The sequence below is a fragment of the Coturnix japonica genome, chromosome 1 (genome assembly GCF_001577835.2).
Source record: "Coturnix japonica isolate 7356 chromosome 1, Coturnix japonica 2.1, whole genome shotgun sequence".
NCBI lineage: Eukaryota > Metazoa > Chordata > Aves > Galliformes > Phasianidae > Coturnix > Coturnix japonica.
This window is the reverse complement of record NC_029516.1, coordinates 88,225,375-88,243,944: the sequence shown is the minus strand read 5'-3', so window position 1 is coordinate 88,243,944 and position 18,570 is coordinate 88,225,375. Positions and strand designations below refer to the sequence as shown.

General features: G+C 38.7%; 1 protein-coding gene across 6 annotated transcripts in view; it reads left to right on the top strand.

Moving 5' to 3' along the window:
- Window positions 1-18,570, top strand: part of LOC107322359 (SAM domain-containing protein SAMSN-1) — a 79,994-nt gene that overhangs the window by 51,519 nt on the left and 9,905 nt on the right. For 5 of the 6 annotated variants that reach the window (XM_032448469.1, XM_015880344.2, XM_015880335.2 and 2 more), the window contains 4 exons: window positions 12,646-12,717; window positions 13,267-13,422; window positions 15,726-15,846; window positions 17,265-17,416. In XM_032448469.1, coding sequence (XP_032304360.1) covers window positions 12,646-12,717; window positions 13,267-13,422; window positions 15,726-15,846; window positions 17,265-17,416 — 501 coding nt within the window. Of the gene's footprint in view, window positions 1-9,999; window positions 10,386-12,645; window positions 12,718-13,266; window positions 13,423-15,725; window positions 15,847-17,264; window positions 17,417-18,570 lie in introns of those variants that run through there. The other variant, XM_015880357.2, reaches the window with a different exon arrangement.

Below are 18,570 nucleotides of genomic sequence, written 5' to 3'. Positions count from 1 at the left end.
AGAGCTGCCTGATGGTTCTTGGCTTCACTTCAAGCTGAAGCAAATATGATTTTGTGCCTTTATTTTTATTTATTTATTTATTTATTTTCTGGTTTGACTGAAGAAAGTCTTGTGTTATTATTTTACATGATAGATGATCTATGTTTATGCTAAAGGTTTGGGACATTCTTGTTTCCTTCTTCCACATCCAAATGTGCTTCATGCTTGGAACTCAGCTTCCTTCTGGTGTGAGACAATTCAGGGTCAATTCTTGTGCATTTTATTTAGGCAAAAATATGTCCAGACTTCTAATTAAATCAATAATCTCCTACTGAGATGGTAAGCTATTATTTATTTTCAGCCTTATAAGAAAACAGTGGCAAATCCAGTGGAAGATAATTTTTACTTCCACTGTGTTTACACAAATTACAATTTAAATGTGTAAACTGCACACATTTACTGTGCAACCTTATACCCTAGTAGTATTTCATACCATTAGTTTTTTCTTTTTATAAGCTTCACACAAAACCTTGCCTCCACAGAAATCCATGCACATTTTGGCCATAGACTTAATGAGGCCTGGATTTCCCTTTTGTATATATTCGTCACAGAAAGCCTGATCCTCAAAACACATAAATGAATAAATTAGCTGTGATCCTATTGATTTCTATGGGCTTTGTAATCTAAGTAATGTTTATCACTTGCCTGTGTTTGGAGTCTGCAGTGGAGACAGATGCTCTAAGCAAGTTTTTTGGTGCAGCTTTCTGAGACGATGGCTTCTGCAGTATTCTGTACTGTGGAATACTTGAAGAGAAAATACGAGACAGATAGGTACAGCAAATCTAAAAGCCAACAATAATTCAGCATATAATTCTATCTTTTGTAGGACAAGATCTGCAGTGAATAGATTGCTCATTGCTAATGAATATTAACTAGGTTTTATCTTTGACTGTTAAAAGCTGAGGGTTTTAATTTTATTTCAAAGGTAAGGATGGGCAGAGTTCTGAAAATGTAGCAAGTTTAAAATTCTTTTCTTTCTCCCTGAAATTTGGAGTGTATAATAAATGAGCCACTGCTAATGTCGCAGATGCTAATTTTCACAGCCATCGCTGAAGTGATGTTCGTTTCCATTTGCATTTCATTCTAACAATGATGTGAGGCGATGAGTTGACGATAAGCTGTTTTCACCATACTGCCCGCTGTGCAGATTTATGCTCATAGGCAAAGATGACACATAGTTCTGTCATTAAAGGTCTTTACTCCATTGCCTCCTGAAGAAGGACTGTTTGTCAAAATCCATTTTAACACTGTTAAATAAGCAGGAGCAGATGACAACATCTGGGGAGTAGTTTTAAGAATCTGGTTTGTGGTGGAAATACCTGTGGGCCTTTCTCAGGAAGTGTTCAGAGAAAGAAAAAAATGATACTATTATAACCATGTATGAGCAGATGAGGAAAAAGGGATTGCAGGTGACACGTCAGAAGGTGTTTCCTGTCTCCCTCAGACTTCAGAAAAACAAGAACAAGGTTAGAGTTAACCTTGGGGTATTTTTCTTGCGTGAGTGGAAAGTTCTGCAACCGTATCACAGCTCATTTCGTAACTGTTTTCTTGTATTTCCTGCTATATATCCACATTTTATTTCTAACAATTATCAGGAAAAAAGAAAAATCTTTACCCTTTGCTCAGGCAAGGAAAGCTTTTGTTCGGACATTTTCTTTTTCATTTTCATTTTCTATTGTATGCATTTGTGTATCACTTCTAGTAAGAGTTTGAAATTCCTGGAATTTGATTTTCTCACTGAAGATTAAGTGAGGGTCCAGGGTCTTCGTGGTAAAAGAACAGCCATCTCTCTCCTCTCTGCCAGGAGGCTGATTAGGATATACAGACCATATTTTGATGCTCAGATCAACATAAAAGTTCCTTTAGGACTCATGCAATTCTTGACTAGCTCTCATATAAAATAATAGAAAAGGCATGTTTGGCCTGTTCTCATCCTGGCCTCTTTTGTGGCAGCGTTGCCTTAACTATGGCACCTATAATGTGAAATTTGCTTACAGTGAAAAACACAGTTCAGTTCTTTCTTTGTTTTTCCAACCAAGCAAGAGCATTTTAAGACATTTGTCCAAATTCCATTCTCCTCACATTCCTGGAAACTCAACTCAATCACAGCAGCTGTGACTGTACTCTCTGATAAGCATGGTGGGACAAACACGAAGGTGATATAAATCACTATTAGTTGCCTCCTAATTCTTTATAGATCATTTGGTTACTTCAGTATTGTGTTTCTATGAAATACAAAGTACTTCAAATGAAACTCTGGCCAGGATATCCATCACTGCTTGTAAAAAGCAGTATCTGTGTAAGGGCAGGATAAAGGATGTGGCCTAAAGTTCTTTGTAGGTTTCAACACTAATAGTAATCTGTGTTTTGTGTAAGTCCACACTGAAGTAATTGTAAAGCTGTAGCTGGCCTGCAGGTGTAAGCCATTTGTGGGTGGCTACAAACTTTTAAGCCAGAATAGTCAGCCCCTTGCTATGCAACACCCACTCCAGGAAATGAAAATAAAAGTCTTCTGGGCCTCTGAAATCACAATATCCCTAAACTTTTATCTTCTGAAAGCTTATAAGAGTGACAATGGATTTGTTTCAGCCATGAGAGGTAGTTTTACTCATTTCCACAAATTAGCAATATCATCGGTTTTTCTCTAGTCATTTTTCTGCTTGATACTGAGTTGCAGATTATATATGCTCGAATATTTAGCAAGTCATGTGTCCTCAGAACCGTCGTAATGGAAACCTTTGCTTGAACTTCAGTAAAGGAAGGAATTTGTGTGCATGTGTATTGGTATTGCAAAGGAGGATGAAAGATCACTTACCTTTTTCCCAAGTGAAATCTTTCCTGCATTTGCTTGCTTGTGCAACTCTATCTGTTTATATCTTGCTACATTGGCACAGTGAACGTGCATAGTCTTCTTTATTTTTATTTATTTATTTTTTTTCCTCAAACTTGAGGCTGAAATTCCAGTCCTGAAAATGTCTGGGGATTTTGAACTGCTGCTGTGAAGCTTCTTCTTTGACAACACACATTACATACCATACTGACACTTTTTCTTTGGTTTATTCCATGGACGCAGAAAAAATTGGATGATTTCACTCGTTTGCAGACTTCAGGCTGCTTAGTTGTCAGTCCTGAGATCTACTGACATCTTTCTGGTTTGCTGAATGTCAGAGGTGAAAGATCTTCCATTGCTTTGGGGCCATGGCTTTGGGGCCAACAAGAAAGCCCTCCTCTGAGAAAAAGATCCAGTGATCCATCTAATGTTCTAAGAATGGATTCTTAGTCCTTTTCCTACCCTTTTTTTTGTCTTAATCTCTTGTCTTCACAAGAATAACTAAGTAACCCCACACCTGATTTCCATGAGGTGCTAGAAGGTTACTTACTGAGAACTGTAGGTAGTGGTGAGTTCCTCTACTTGGTCATGCTGATCACATTCAGAAGGTGTGGTAAGTTGGCTGTACCTTCAGGCTTGTTGACAAACAAGCAAGAGCTGGGGACTACAGTGTATTAGTTTAGGTTTTCCTGCTGGTTTAGGTTTTCCTGCTGGGTTTCTAATGTTTTCTTCAAGGATAAGAAAAGCTCTGTAGGAGCGTTACTTGATCAGGAAAGCATAAAAGAGATGTGGTGCTGTTTCATATTTTCCCTCTGCTGTTGCATTTAAGATTGAGATGGATCTTTGTAACTGTCAGCCTGCAGTGATACAGAAATCAGCTTCACTTTGGCAGCACAGCCAAACACAGATGCATGAAGATGAGATGACAAAGTAACCAGGGCAGCCGAATGAGTTTACAAAACTTGACTGTGCTGCCTTCACCTGTGCAAAGAGGATGTTGAGCACTACCACTCATGAATTGCTTTCATTTTCCATGGCTGCACTGTTTCTCTCATTCTTCTGTCTGTCTGCCTCCTTTTAAAGATCATATGTTAACTCCAACAACTGCTTCACAAAGCTGAAAAGGGGATATGGTTCAGTGATGTATGAACAGCTCAGAGACTGTGTAGTGAGTGCTTGAAATGACTGATGGTGACAGAGAGGTCATTCAGCTCTATCCACAAGTACATGGCAAGGCTCTGCTGACATTGTCTGTTGGGTGTATTTCCATTATTTTCTTCCTCTCTCTAATGGAGTTTATATTTACTTGACGTCTGTCTCTTGCTAATTGTGTCTACAAGGGTAAAACATTTGAAAGCTATTTATTTGGGATTTTGGTTATTGTCTGAAGGAATGGAGAAAAGTAGGCATTCCTGCCATTCATGAAAGCTTACAGCCATGTAGCCAACGCAATCCACTTTACAGCAATAGGCTAGATTTGCAGAGGATTTCAAGCACAGCCTTGAATTTTGACTTCATATAACCTCACAAGGCCTTTGCTGCTACCTGTGCCTTGGTGAGTATCTCTCAGCTATGCATGATTTTCCTGGAGGGTGCAGAAACTTTAGCTTTTGTCCTGCATCAGAATGAAAAGGAAAAAAAACCAAACCAAACCAAAACAAAACAAAACAAAAAACAAACAAACAAAACAAAAAAAAAAAACACTCCAAATTTTGGTGGATTTGTTATTTGTGTAATGAATTTTCGGCTCTCCACTGAGCTGTGCTCACAGTCACACAACTGCTGGAGAGATTATCAAATAGAGAAAGGGGAATTGATGATAGTAGGTAAGTACTATTTGCCATAACCAGTGCTTGCAATGAGTTGTTGATTGCATTCATTCCTATCTGACGTGAAAATTACCTGAATAGAATCATGATGCTATCTTTAGTTGAGAAACTAGGCATTTTTACCCACCCCAGGACTGCAGTGATACACTACAAAGAATGCCCGGAATCTAGCACCGTCATATCTTGTACACTAAGAAGTATTCTTAAAAAATGCTAAATCAATAGGAAAATCTGAGTTGGAAACAGTCTTTCAGTTTACATACTGGTTCAAAACAAAAAAAAGTATCACATTTATTTATTTACACTCAAAATTCTAATAAACATACCACAGATTCCCAAGCATATTTTCTGCAAACTTGCCCAGTTTTTGAAGCCTGTGAGGTTGTAACTTAATGCTAATCGTACTTTATTCAACTGGACAATAAAAATAACTTTGGCCAATTGACGGCAATAAGCCAACTCTAAAGTTCAGCCTTCTGACAAGGGAGGTTAGATGAAGAGAAAAAAGAATTGGTGACACTGGTCATCATTTTGAGAGTCAAAAGTTAACCCACTCTATTGAGAAGTCTTTTCTCTGATTTTAATTGTTCCCCAAGATAAAACTAATATAAATAAATGGACATATAGATTTGATGAAACAGTAAAATTTACAGTGACTGATGATAGATACTACACTAGTCTTTGCTTCTCCACTGCACTGCGTCTCCATTAAGGTAATTTCAGCTAATCTCACTCTGGGTTCATTAATCAAGTGTAGTCAGAATGTCTGAAGGGAGATAATGAGGGGGTAGAAGTTGACCTACTGTTGGGATCTTATTCTTCAGTAGTTAGTTTGTTTATCATGTCTCATAATACATGTATACCGACAAATAAGTTCCAGTTGCAATTAGTAGTCATAACAGATGACTAAAATATCTTTATTTACCTGAGTGTTCAAAATGATTCCGTAAACACATCAATTAATGTTGTGTTCTCCTTTATATTACATGCCTGTACAAATTTCCATCCAGCAGCATCAGCTGACAATGAAATGGAAAGAAGGTGGACCAGAAACATTTTGAAATTCCCCCTCCCCCTTTTAGCCAAAAGGTTCAAGCACTGATGGAGCCTAACTGCCAAAGTCCTTAATCTTTTCCCCTAAGCGCTAGTATCCTAAGTCCATACTGCAGTATCAGCAGTCTCTTAGTGACTGCCAAAATTTCTCCTCTAAAGAACCTAAGAAAAGATTTGTTCATTTTTTACTCATTTTTTACTCATTTAGGATTATATACGGTATATCTGCCTCACATAAAGCTGTCTCTATGTTACTCAAGGAAAAAAAAAAAAAGTTTAGGTTCCAGGAGCCCAGTGGGTCTGGAGTCTGCTGAAGATGGGAATGTTTATAAGCTCTGTGATATTAACTGCAGCACTCAACCTCAGGTGACATAAAGCATGCAAAAAAGAACTTTCTGTCAGTTTTATTATTTCTAAAAAGGTTCCCCTTGAAAGAGAAGAGTGACCTTGCTCTGCTGAGCTGACATATGCCACTGAATTAATGGCTAAGCTTTGCTGTAGGGAAGCTTGCAGAAACATTACAACTCCAATGGCTGACTTTGCTGTGAACATTAATCAGAGGAACCAACATGATGTATCAAGCACTCATTTAAAAGTAATAAAAACTAACTCCCTTTCCTCCCTCCCTGCCCCCCAAGTTTCTTAGAATTAGCTTATTGTTGGTCATTACCTGTTGTCAAGGGTAAGGCTGCAGGACTGCAGTAAAACTTGTACAAGGGCTTTCGAAAGTTTGCTTACTCTTCAAAAAAGCAAATGAGCTTTCGGGATGGTCAGATTTAACTGTGACTTAGAGGTCATTTTTTCATCTTGTTCCCCTTTGGAAGGTCATCTGAAGGAATGCTCCAACTGTAGGACTTTCTGTTATTATTGTACATAGCAGACTGCTGCCTCTGGGAGGGGATGGTGGGCAAGCACCCACCCCATGCTGTGTGCAGGACAGGCACAGGGCTCCCTCAGAGCTGGAGCCTTGGACATTCTTTGGCTCTTTTGGCATTTATATTTTCAACTTATCTTAAAGGCCGTCTTGCAAACACATGTAATTCCTCTCATGTGAGAAATCAAATAGAACCCTGCAAGGTCAGGACCTGAATAATGCACAGCATTAATAAAATCGAGCTGTATATGGAAGTAGAGACAGGACTTAAACTGAAATAGGGTAATTTGTTTTTAATATACAAAAATTAGTGTGTGAATTTCTCTGATTTGGGAGGAGGAAGGTTCAGGATAGGGGAAAAAAAAAAAAAAAAAAAAGTTATTTCAGGGATTATATTATTACATTATTTAAGGGATTACAGACCAAAGCCTGCCCTGCTTACCCAGAGTTTAACCCCTCTCTGCTCAGACAGTGCTGCTCCCCTTTGTTGCAGTCAGGGCTTATGGAGGGTGGATTCCAGGCTTCAGTGTCTCTGCCTACATGCAAGTGAGAGGTAGAAAGGGATAATGGTGCAGGAGAGGTGCACATCATGCCAAGTCCTTAACTGTCACTTTCATAGCTCCTCTGAGTTTGTCACACATCCTTAACCTTCTTTTAAAGTCATTTTCTTTTCATGGTTTTGTGTGCCACTGAAAGTCACTTTTAATTAAATGTCATATAAATAATAAAGTCTTAATTACATAATTATTGCAGATACCTATGTGCGCGTTCATGGGGTTGGACAGCTTGCCAGCAGAGCACTTGGAGTGCCTTTTCTCAATGGGGGCTGAAAGTGCTCTACAGCAGTGCTGGTGGTTAACATGCGAGGCCTGCGTGCATTTAAAGGAAGACACAGGCCCCTTCACTTCCCCTTGCATATTTTGCAAAACTTGGCTGCAGACAGACCATTCTTAGTGCTGTGATCGACATTTCTTAAATTGCTTCCTCATTTTGTTCCTCACAAGCTAGTTTCACCAGAAGAACTGCTGAAAATCACTTCTTTTTTGCCCAGCCTCCTCGTGTGTCTTGCCCCTTCCCAAGGAAGGCTTACAAGGACAGAGCTGACTCTGTGAACTGTTACACTCTTGCTTACCCCCATACTCATGTCCTCAGGACCCAGTCTCTGACATCACTGGAGAGCTGGTGTTTGGGTAGAAGCCCTGACAAATGGATGTCACCAGCTGTGGTGCACTGTCAGACCAGGCTGGAGAGGCCAAAGCTGGTACCCATCAGAGGTCTTGGTAAAACAGCTGCTTTATGTTCACTTCCAAGAGTGAAAAGTGTTGACCTGGGAGAGTGTTTAGTACGACCGATTTGTTTTATATAGCTTTTATTTTCCATTTTATTTTCATTTTCTGCCATTAAAATTAGGGTTTTTGCTCTGAAGTTCCAAGGTAGCAGCCTTGCTCTAAGCCTGCTTTGCTCTCGCTGCTCCCCACCTTCGTGCATGAGCAGAATACCAGACCACATTAACAACCAGAGTCTTTTATAGAGTCATTTTTAAGCCAGTTAAAAATGTCATTTCAGTAGATTGCCCTATTTGAGTTAGCAGGAACAAGCTGTATCTTTTTTATTGCTTTTGACTGGCCAAGTACAAGGTTTAGGCCATGTTTCGTGTTGATTATAAAGTTATATTAATAGCCTGGTTAGTGGTCAGATGTTCTATATATGTAACTAATGTGTAAATAGGAAAGACATCTGAGGTAGAGAAGTCATTCTGTCTCTTCTTTTACTTCTTTATTACACTTCTGAGTTACTAAATCTTGTATGCAAATTCCAGTTCTCTATAAAGAAGTGAGAAGGGCTCTTGGTGGTGGTAGTTTGTGTTTTGTTGTTGTTTTCCACAGAACATCCTGAAAGCAGAAATTTACGCCCTTGCCTTCAGGGAATGTAGGAGACAATTTTCTTTGATTATCTGTGACAGAAGTAAGATAAGAAAGCATAGTGATTATATTCATCCCTATGTTTATGGCTCTTGATTTCAATCCCAGCTTAGTCCCCTGGTTCTGAAGGGACTAGTAGCATGATGGAGCAGGTGAACTGAATCAGGTCCTGAGCTCCACTTATCTTCATTGATCTAAGAAGTAAGCTACTGTCCTCCTGGGAGCTGCTGTGACTCCTTCTGAGCAGAGAGGGAAGAGCACAGGTGTTTGAGGCAGGTAAGAAAACCTATAACAGGCTGAAGTCTCTTTTTGTTACTCTCAGTGACTGTTTTTGCCCCTCTACAGCTTACACAATCTTAGTAGTCTAGGGATGAATGGAAGCTAAAAATGAAAATGCTTGGAGGAATCTGAAGAGACTTATCTGTGCAGGAGGGTCACTACAAAGCCATTGCATCATGCTGAACTTAAATTCTATTTTCAGTGGGACCTGAAGCAAAAAATAATGAGCCAGAATTTCTCACAGCAGGGAACCAGATTTCTGAGCAGAGTAAATTGTCCAAAGGAAAATATGAGATGAATATTACCCGTAATGATTACTTAGCTGGACGTCTGCTGTCAGCTTTGGTTTGAAGGTTGTCCTTTGACAGGAGCTACCTGACTTCTATGATGATTTGCTCTACAACGGAAGGATGCTTTCACAGAATCACAGAATCGTTTGAGTTGGAAGGGACCCTAAAAGGTTACCTAGTTCTACTCCATTGCAATAAATAGGGACACCTACAGCTAGATCAGGTTTCTCAGAGCCCCATGCAGCCTGACCTTGAATGTTTTATAACATGAATACATGGTTTTCAGAACCTCCCATTGACACTGCTTTTCTATTTGTATACTGTACTGTTTTCTGGGGAAAATCATCAACTATTTGCAGAGAAAACAGATCACAAATTTCAGTCTGTCCAAATTAAAATCAACAGGAATTAGATGTCATTTACCCCTTACTAGATGCTGTTTACCTCTTTTAAAATGATTATGTAAAGTTCCTGGCTATCAGAGAACTAAATATATTGGAAAGGATGGAAGACCAATTTGAAATGTTGAAACACCTTTGACATTTTCCATTATGCTAACAAAGTATACCAGAGAGAAAAGGATAAGAATTAGTGCTTTGGCTTCTAGAAATTAGCTGATTTGTTGTTGCGTGGAAAAGCAAAAGTGTTACTTCACCAGGTCCATGCCCATGCCTTCGTTAGGTTTTACTGAGCAAATTTGTATTTGCTTAATGTATCCATTGGTGGATCTTCCATGAATCCAGTCAGTAAAATCAATTGATCTTATAGGATGCTGAACACTGGTATCAAAAGTCAATGGATATTTTCTCCTACTAGCTTTGCATTTATTTTAAAAGCTTCCCTGCAGTTGGAAATAAGGCCTGTCTGGATCTTCACAGATTGGTGTCCCCTGACATTAATGCAGTTGACTGAAACTACTGAAAGTCACTGTCCTGCTCCCCAGCAGCCCGTAGCTCCTAAATCAGCCTTTTGTTATCAGTAAAATGGGGTTGAATACATTTTTAAAAGGTGGTAGCTATTGATTACTTAATGGAAAAAGTTAGTATAGAGAAGTGCTGAAGCAGCCCTATTTTGTACTCTCCAGTGCAACAAGACCATTATCTAGAAGAGTGGAAATCATCCTGTAACCCTTATTAATATTTAATAGGGATGAAGCAACACTGAAGTATACTACAAAATAGCCCCAGGCTTCTGCCCGTGTAGGATATAAGGTTGTTTCAAGGGTCAAAAGAAGAATAACTGATTTCCCTGTGCTCAAGCTGTTTATAGGTAAGATCAACAATAAACAATGTTTTTCCTTGTGTTCCTTTTAAAGTATTTGCAGCACATCTGCACTTTAATATACAGTTATTCCTACTAGACATCTTCAAGTGATTGAATGCAACAGAAAGGTCAGTGTATGTTTAGAGATCACTGTGTGAGAGAGACGATTTTATACTTCCCCAATATTGCTGTGAATCCCAGCCTCCCACTCTGTGCTTCAGGGCACATTTGGCTGGGTTGACAAGCCAGTGAAAGGTGTTAATCCTGTCTAATAGAACCATAATCCTTGGGGCTGTGTTTTCGTATCATACTATTGAGCTAACCCCCTTGTCACAGGATATTGTTCATCTAGTGAATAGTAAAGTTCTACATGGAAATTTTAGATGAAATGAATGTGTGCAGTCTAAATTGCCCTTTTCAATTTCACGGGGGAAAAACAATCAAACAAACAAACAAACCACAGTGTTTAGCTAGCAGAGATTCCTTGGGAGATTACGACCAATTAAGAGGAGAGCTGTGAGGTTTTCCTTTTCTTTTTATTTTTCTTTTCTTTTTTTTTTCTCCACTCCAGTGAATAATAAATGCCATTTGTCCAAAAATATTCACAAATCTGGGTCAACTTCTACAAATAACCTTTGGCTTGAAATATTTTGCAGGTCAGATTGGTCACAGAAATGTTAGTGGGGAAAAATAAAAAAGAAAGAAAAAAAGAAATGTAAGGTATTACTTCTTTTTCTCTTAAGCTCTGGTGGTTGAAACTTGGACCCAAAATGTAGATTCTCTCCTATTTAATTGTGCTCGGGCCTCTGCCCTTGCTATGTTCAAATTGAGACAGTGGGGAGTTTTTACTTTCAGAGGCAAATTTTCTTCTTCTCAAATAGAGGCAAAATATTCTCACTTGGCTTCCCATAGCTTTTCTTCGTCTTATTGTTTTTCCTTTCTGGTAACTATTTTTAGTTTAAAAGTGACTGTGTGTAAGAGATAAAGAAGCTAATATGGATGGTAACCCTGTGATTTATGAGCAGGGACAGAATAAGATGGGGTCGTTCCCGGCTGGAAATACCCAGGGGAGGTACACATGTGCTCTGCATTACTGGTATCGTTCAGATGAACTTCTTCCTTATGACCACAGTTGTGAAGCCTGAATGCCAGCTCCTCACCCCGCATGGCACTGGGAGTATGACAGGGTTATCAGTGAGTCCCTCAGAGAAGTAACTGCTGCCAGAAAGGACAGTGTCAGGAGGCAGAGCAGCAAACGGCAGCTTGGTGACTGTGGGCAGAGCTGTCACTCAGAAAGCTGCCAGAAGCCGAAGTTGTAACTTGGCTGTCTGCTGAAAAAGGTCCCTTCCTTACAGGAAAGTCTGTAACCAGGCAGTCTCAAAACACTTACTAAATCTTTCAAGATACAGTCTGTTTAGTTTTCTTTTTATTACTGTTTAGTTTTATCCTTGAAAGGAATTTGGAGTGCTCAGAAATAAACTGAGATGATAACGCACATTATGTGATAGTAAATCCTCTTTGAGAAATCTGATGCCCCCATTAAAAGCTGTTCATTTAGTATGGAAGGGCAAAGAGTTTTTAAAAATGGATTCATTCTAGATTTAGCTTTGAGTATTAGTGAAGATGTAAAAACTAGCCCTTAAAACAATGCGTAGTTGGTAAATTCTGGCTGTTATTAGGCGCACACTTCAACAGACTTCTGATACATCAGCAACAAAAGTGTGGTCCGATTATTCTACTGCTTCTTCACAACACATCTTTTGGCCAAAACACATTCCTACTACTCAGCATTCCTTGCCAATTCCTGTTGGTAAAGAAGCCTGGACATGCTTCCCAGCCATGACCATAAGCTTAACACTGGCGACAGTATCCACCACCATAACCAGCTCTATGGCTCCTCTCATACTTATGGAAGTAGGGTTTTTTTCTGAGCACACAGACAGCAGTCTAACCCAGAAGCATCTCATAAATATCTGTGTATAATTAATGTGGAACTGATGAAAGGAACTCAAATCACACCCATTACCTAATTTGTATTTGAAGTAATATTGTTTTATTTATTCATTTTTCTGCTTCCAGCAGTACAGCCATAATTCTTTTCCTTGCAGACACCTCCTAGTTTGTTTTTGCTGGATGTAGCAGCTCGTGGTCAACTGACTTGGGAGGAATTTTTAACATAATGAGTGACTTGGAAGTAGCATTTAAGTCTTCATAACAGAGCAAATTACCAACAGTGAGTCAGTGTTTGTCTTCTTTTCCTTTACAGCGCACAAGTAGTTTTGGAAGCTTTGACCGTTTCAGACATCACTCAGTATCAAAGTCAGATGATCCAGCTGAGGTCTGTATTAAACAAAGCTTTGCTTTCTTCAGTTCTCTTTCCCATGACAATTGTACAAAAACTTCGGGTAGCCGCTGTGTGAATTTTACACCAGGAGAACTTTGCTTGTGTACCTCAGTCTGTATGGATGATTGAATTCTTGCCAAAATGAACAAGAGAATCACATTTTAACATTGCTGCTTCAATAAAATATCAGAAGCAATTTTTCTAAAAGGCAAAAGTGCACTGCAGACAGGTGTATTCCCAAATTAACCTGGATGCAGCCCACTGATGTATCATTTCTTTTTTTAAGCAACCTGCAAAAATCCCCACAGTTGTTGTTTGGATGAAAGACAATAAACAAAAGGAAACAACATTTCCTAGCATAAGATGTATTTTCTTTTTGACATTCACAGGTGTTCTAGTTTTAGTATTCCCCAAGAAAATGGCTATGATTGACTTTGATCATCTTAACTGCATTGGTGTCCTTAAAATTTTTCTGTAGTTCTTGTTTTCCCACACCAAATTTTATTTTCATGGTATGTTGCATACATTTTTACTTCAAATCAGGTGTCTGAGCTGGAGACTGTAAGTGACATTGGAGATGCAGCACAAACCAAAGCAGCATATAATGGAAGAAGCTTGGGCAAGAAGATGAGAGCCATTTCCCTTACCATGAAGAAAAAGATGGGTAAAAAGTACATCAAGGCACTCTCTGAGGAGATGGTAATTACAGCTTAAGAATCTTTTATTTGATGATAATACACACAAAATGAAAATGTCATGTGCATGTTACTTATTCGCACTTCAGGCAGCTATTAGTCAAAGAATCACAGAATCGTAGGGATTGGAAGGGACCTCCAAAGATCATCGAGTCCAACCCCCCTGCCAAAGCAGGTTCCCTACACCAGGTCACACAGGTAGGCATCCAGGTGGGTCTTGAATATCTCCAGAGAAGGAGACTCCATCACCCCCCTGGGCAGCCTGTTTCAGTGCTCCGTCACCTCACCGTAAAGAAGTTCTTGCACACATTTGTGCATAACTTCCTATGCTTCAGTTTCTGGCCGTAATGAGACTCCATGAAAACATGGTTACAAGTACTGAATTAAAACAGCTTTTAGTATATATCCTTCCTTCCCCATGCATGCTCGTGTACAAACACATGCACAGATACCATCGCAGCATCATATTATATGGATCAAGTTAGACCAAGGATTTTTATATCATTGAATTTTGCTTTGTCATCATGGAACGTTTGTGTAAGCATCACAAGAAAAGTCTCTTAATATGGAAACAGGATAATACTGGATGAACTTAGTTGTCAGTCTGATACTCAACCTGTTCAAAGAATTTCACTAGGAGAATTTATATTCAAATACAATTTTTTTTTAATTTCCAAAGTCTATTTTATAGAGGTCAGCCAGCATCCTACAGCATGACAACTCCTTTGACTTATCTGCTTTTACCTTGTTTAATCCAAATGAAGCTACCTTCATTAAACAGAAAAACACTGTCTATTTCACACATTGTGAACTCTGTCTCCTCAATAGCTTGTGTCTTTCAGTTCTGAATTTTAAAGCACGTAAGGAAAAATGAAGTGTCCCTAAAAAATGTAGCTGATCTGTATCCTATCTCATACACTTGTCAACAACACATAGCAAGGGAAAACAAGCAAAAAAACTGCACAAATTGAAAAAAATGAAAAATAAAATTTGTTTAACAGAATATTGCTAGTCAGTTTTAGAGGTCAAAGACAAGGGTTCATAATTCATTTGCTTAGTTAGTATTTTTTTTTTTTGCTAAAATTATGCAGGTTGGAATCCATTAATTTTATAGTATAGAAAAGAAAAATTAGAATTGTGACATTTAACTTCTGGACATTTGCAGCAACTATTCACATGACAGTAATTCAATGAATTGTATGGCTGGATACACATTTACTGTGATCTTCATTCCTGCAGTAGGTGGTGACAATCAATAGTGGTCCACTGATTAATCTATGGCTTGTGCCGATGACTGGTGTAACAAACACTGTCCTTGCTGAAAAACAGTATAGTCTTTCATTTCAGTGCTATGCCTTGTATACACCTGCAGCTGTCTCTTCTTCATACCTGCTTGACTCCATCCAAATGGACTCTACCAGTGAACTGATGAATGATTAACATTTTCCAAGTATGATGTAACATTTTAAGTACTGCATGATCTTTCGGTTGCATGAAGATATCACACACGTTGATAACGTGATGCAATCTGGTGAAGAAAGTCCTACTTTTGAAAGCTCATTATTATTTCACTTAGCTGTTACATCATCCCCACCTTACCCGTGATTGAAATACGGACCTTCTTGTTTTAAATTCCTTAAGTGTATAAGCTATGATTCCTGAAGCGTGATTTAATGTTATGAACTCCAGGGACTGATTTCATACATCATTAGATTTTATAAGAGAAACATGCATCTGTTAATTCTGGAATGCCCTGGATTCCGAGGCTAGTGTATAGCTTGAGCAGTGTAGGGAGCATGGTACTAAAACATCAGTGCCGTATGTGCATGCAAGCTGTCTCTGAAATGCCCTTGCTTGGGTGCCAGCATGCCTCTAAGTGCCCATGATTTCAGAAATTCAACACAATCCAAAGCTGTCTCAACTATCCCTTCATTATGAGCTTACAGAATTAATCTTTATATTTCTTCTTCAGGGACAATTAGAAAAACCATCTTATCTGTCTACCAGTGAATTTCTCATTATAAGCCTTTGTGCTGCTGTCATATATTGCATCTTCTGAGATGGAGAATTACTTGAACAGAAATGAAATTGAATGAGGCAGAGAAGAGACAAGCGCTGGTACTGGGCATCCTTAGTACCAGATAGATTGGTACTGGATAAATATCCAGACCTCAACTTCATAATAAAATGGTTCTTAATAAAATGTAATTGTGATCAAATCCTCAAGTGCACTGATAATTGAAAAGGAAAATAGCAATTTCTAAAATACATCTCTTGGTGGTTAACAACTGAACCTTTTTGTTAAAGAATGAAGAAGGAAAAGACGACAGTGATCCTGGTGGTGGAATACACACTGAGAAGGTCTCCCTAAAAGCCAGTGACTCTATGGAAAGTCTCTATAGTCTAAACAGCGGCCAGAGCTCATCTAGTAAGTACAAGATATCCAGACTTCTTAGCTTCAGTATGGTTATTTCTGAATTCAGAGCCAGCAATTAAAAATGTGATACTAGTGCACTCTTCAGTCTGGCAGACAAGAGTATAATCTGATCAAATGAGTGGCAGATAAGGAAGATATTCCTGAAATAAGATGAGTGTTTTTAAGAGTGGAGATTATTATTATTATTATTATTATTATTATTATTATTATTATTATTATTATTATTATTATTATTTTAAATGGAATGGATTATAAGGAATGATACAGGTATATATGCCTGAAATGTTTTTGAGGGCTAGCACTTCTGGAGTGCTGGCACCCACAGAGTTACATATCCTGAGTGTAGCCACAAAAGCATTTTCTCTGGCAGTAGTGGCTATGAGCTTATTCTTCACTCTTCAGATGTGAAACAGAGAATGTGAGAAGTTGGTTTGAGTTGATGAGTGGTGGAGCCTGAGCTGGTGGCTTCAGATGATGATGCTGACACAGTCAGCTTCTCTGCAAGTCCACTAAATCCCCTGCCCCAACAGAGCTGCTGGAGCCTCTGATGAGAAGTGGAGTTTACCTCCACCTGTCCATCCATTGCTCAAACGTGGACAGTCACTGGGCAACAAGTTACAGCTGTCCATGGTGACACTGCTGCACCATCACTGCAGGCTTCACGTGAGCTGTGAGAGGAGCCCTGAGTTGCAGTCCCAACTGTTTGCACTTAGTTTTTTATTTGGCCCTGAGACAGAGCTGTACACTTAAGCAATCACTTCAGACAAAACCATTTTTATGATCATTTTATATGACGTGATTTGTGAAAATTGTATATGCGAGTTTACTTCCAACATACTGCTGCTCTTATCTAAAAACATATTTGGATGGGATATTGCAGAGCTTGCTCAAATTTGCTTGAATTACTCTGCTGATATTTTATTGCTCAACTTGGATAAAATGACGGGCAGAAATGTTGATAAGATTAAAACTTCCTTCTGCAATGCAGGTTCCTTTGGTGCTTTAGCTCGCTCTGTAATGAAATAAAATAACTTCTACACTACTTATTTTCATTTCTCTCAATAAACAGGAGAAGTTCAGCAGAATTAATTCCCTAAATTGCACATTTAGAGTACATGATATTAATCTGCAGAGGTAATATTTTAAAAAGTCTGTAAATAAAATGTGTAGTCTATTAGTATCATCACCAGTAAGAGATTATTGGAGGGAAGATGTTAATGAATGATCTCCATCTAGTCTCTTACAGTATGGTTTTTTGCATGTATTTTGCCTGGAATGTGTCAAAACTGTGTGAAGTATGCTCTTTGTGATTCTGTGCCTTTAAAAACCTCCCTCTCTGCTGACATATAAAATGGAATGTCTGCATGGTTAGTGCAGGAGATCTCAATTTCCACTTGAATCTCTTTAAGGTGGAGTGACCAGCTGCTCTGATGGAACAAGCAACAGGGATAGCCTCCGGTTTGATGATGAAGTCCCTTACAGTGGGCCGTTCTGTGGCCGAGCCAAAGTGCACACTGACTTCACACCAAGTCCTTATGATACAGACTCTCTGAAAATTAAGGTAAGACAACCACCAGGATTTCTCCTTCTCTGGTGAGAACATCAGAAATGGATGTTTTATGTGTGTGAACACATTTACTAAAACATTTTTAACTGCTAAGCACATGTACCTCTCTAAAAGCAGAACACATCTGTTTCTGCTAACCTTCTATAATAACTTAGTTCTGACAGCACCTTTTTAAGGCATAGATTCAGTAGGTACCTCACCATGGCTTTCCTCTGGTAAAATTCATGTTACTCCCTACATATTAGGAGATCTGGAGGAAGAAAACTTTAGTCTCATCCACATGCCCTCTACTTCCACGCGCGCCTATGGCCTTTCTATCAGAACAGTTTAATAACTCATGAAACAGTAAATTTCTGCTGGCTAACATAGGTTACTTTTAAAATCAATGGGTTAGTGTATTTTATAATTATAAGCTAATACTTTGAGCTGAAATGCCCAAAGAATATCTCAATAAATTCCAGTACCCTGAGTCTGAATTCAGGTTGCATCTACAGCTTGCCTTAAAGCTACCACCTAATCCTGATCTGCATCCACATCTAAAGTTCCTGCGCCCTATATAAATAAGTAGAGCAATATATAAAGCTTATAGAGCTTTAAACGAATGTTTGTTTAGTTTCCATTTCAAGCATGCTGATAGCTTTAAGCTTCATATTCTAATGAAATCAGCTCATTTGAACACAGTGAATTTCACACTTGGGTTTGCACCAGAGTAGGGTGACAGCTTTATTTACTCACCATTTCTTGCTCAGAACAGAAACATAAAAATCTCAGAGATAATAAAAGATATTGTGAACAAACTGAATTTGATTTTTCAGTTTTGCAGCAGTCTGCCAAATTAAGTGTGTATGGAGGGATTTGTTGTAGAACTCTATAAAGGAGATACTCAGTGGTTTTATAAGTTCTGTAGTGACTGACCAGAAGAGCAGACTCAATTCTACCATTACGGGAGCAAGCTCTGTAGAGGATATGACTTACAAGGGAATCTTTTTACTACCAAAATTTCTCAGAATGACTGTTGTTTTGAGTTGAGAATCCAATTCCCACATCTTGGTGTAAACACCTTTACCAGCAAGTCTTATTGAAGTTGCTGTATTTGTCACTCATCTTTTTCCCTTGCCTTTTTGAGTGAATGAACAAACTTGGAGAAC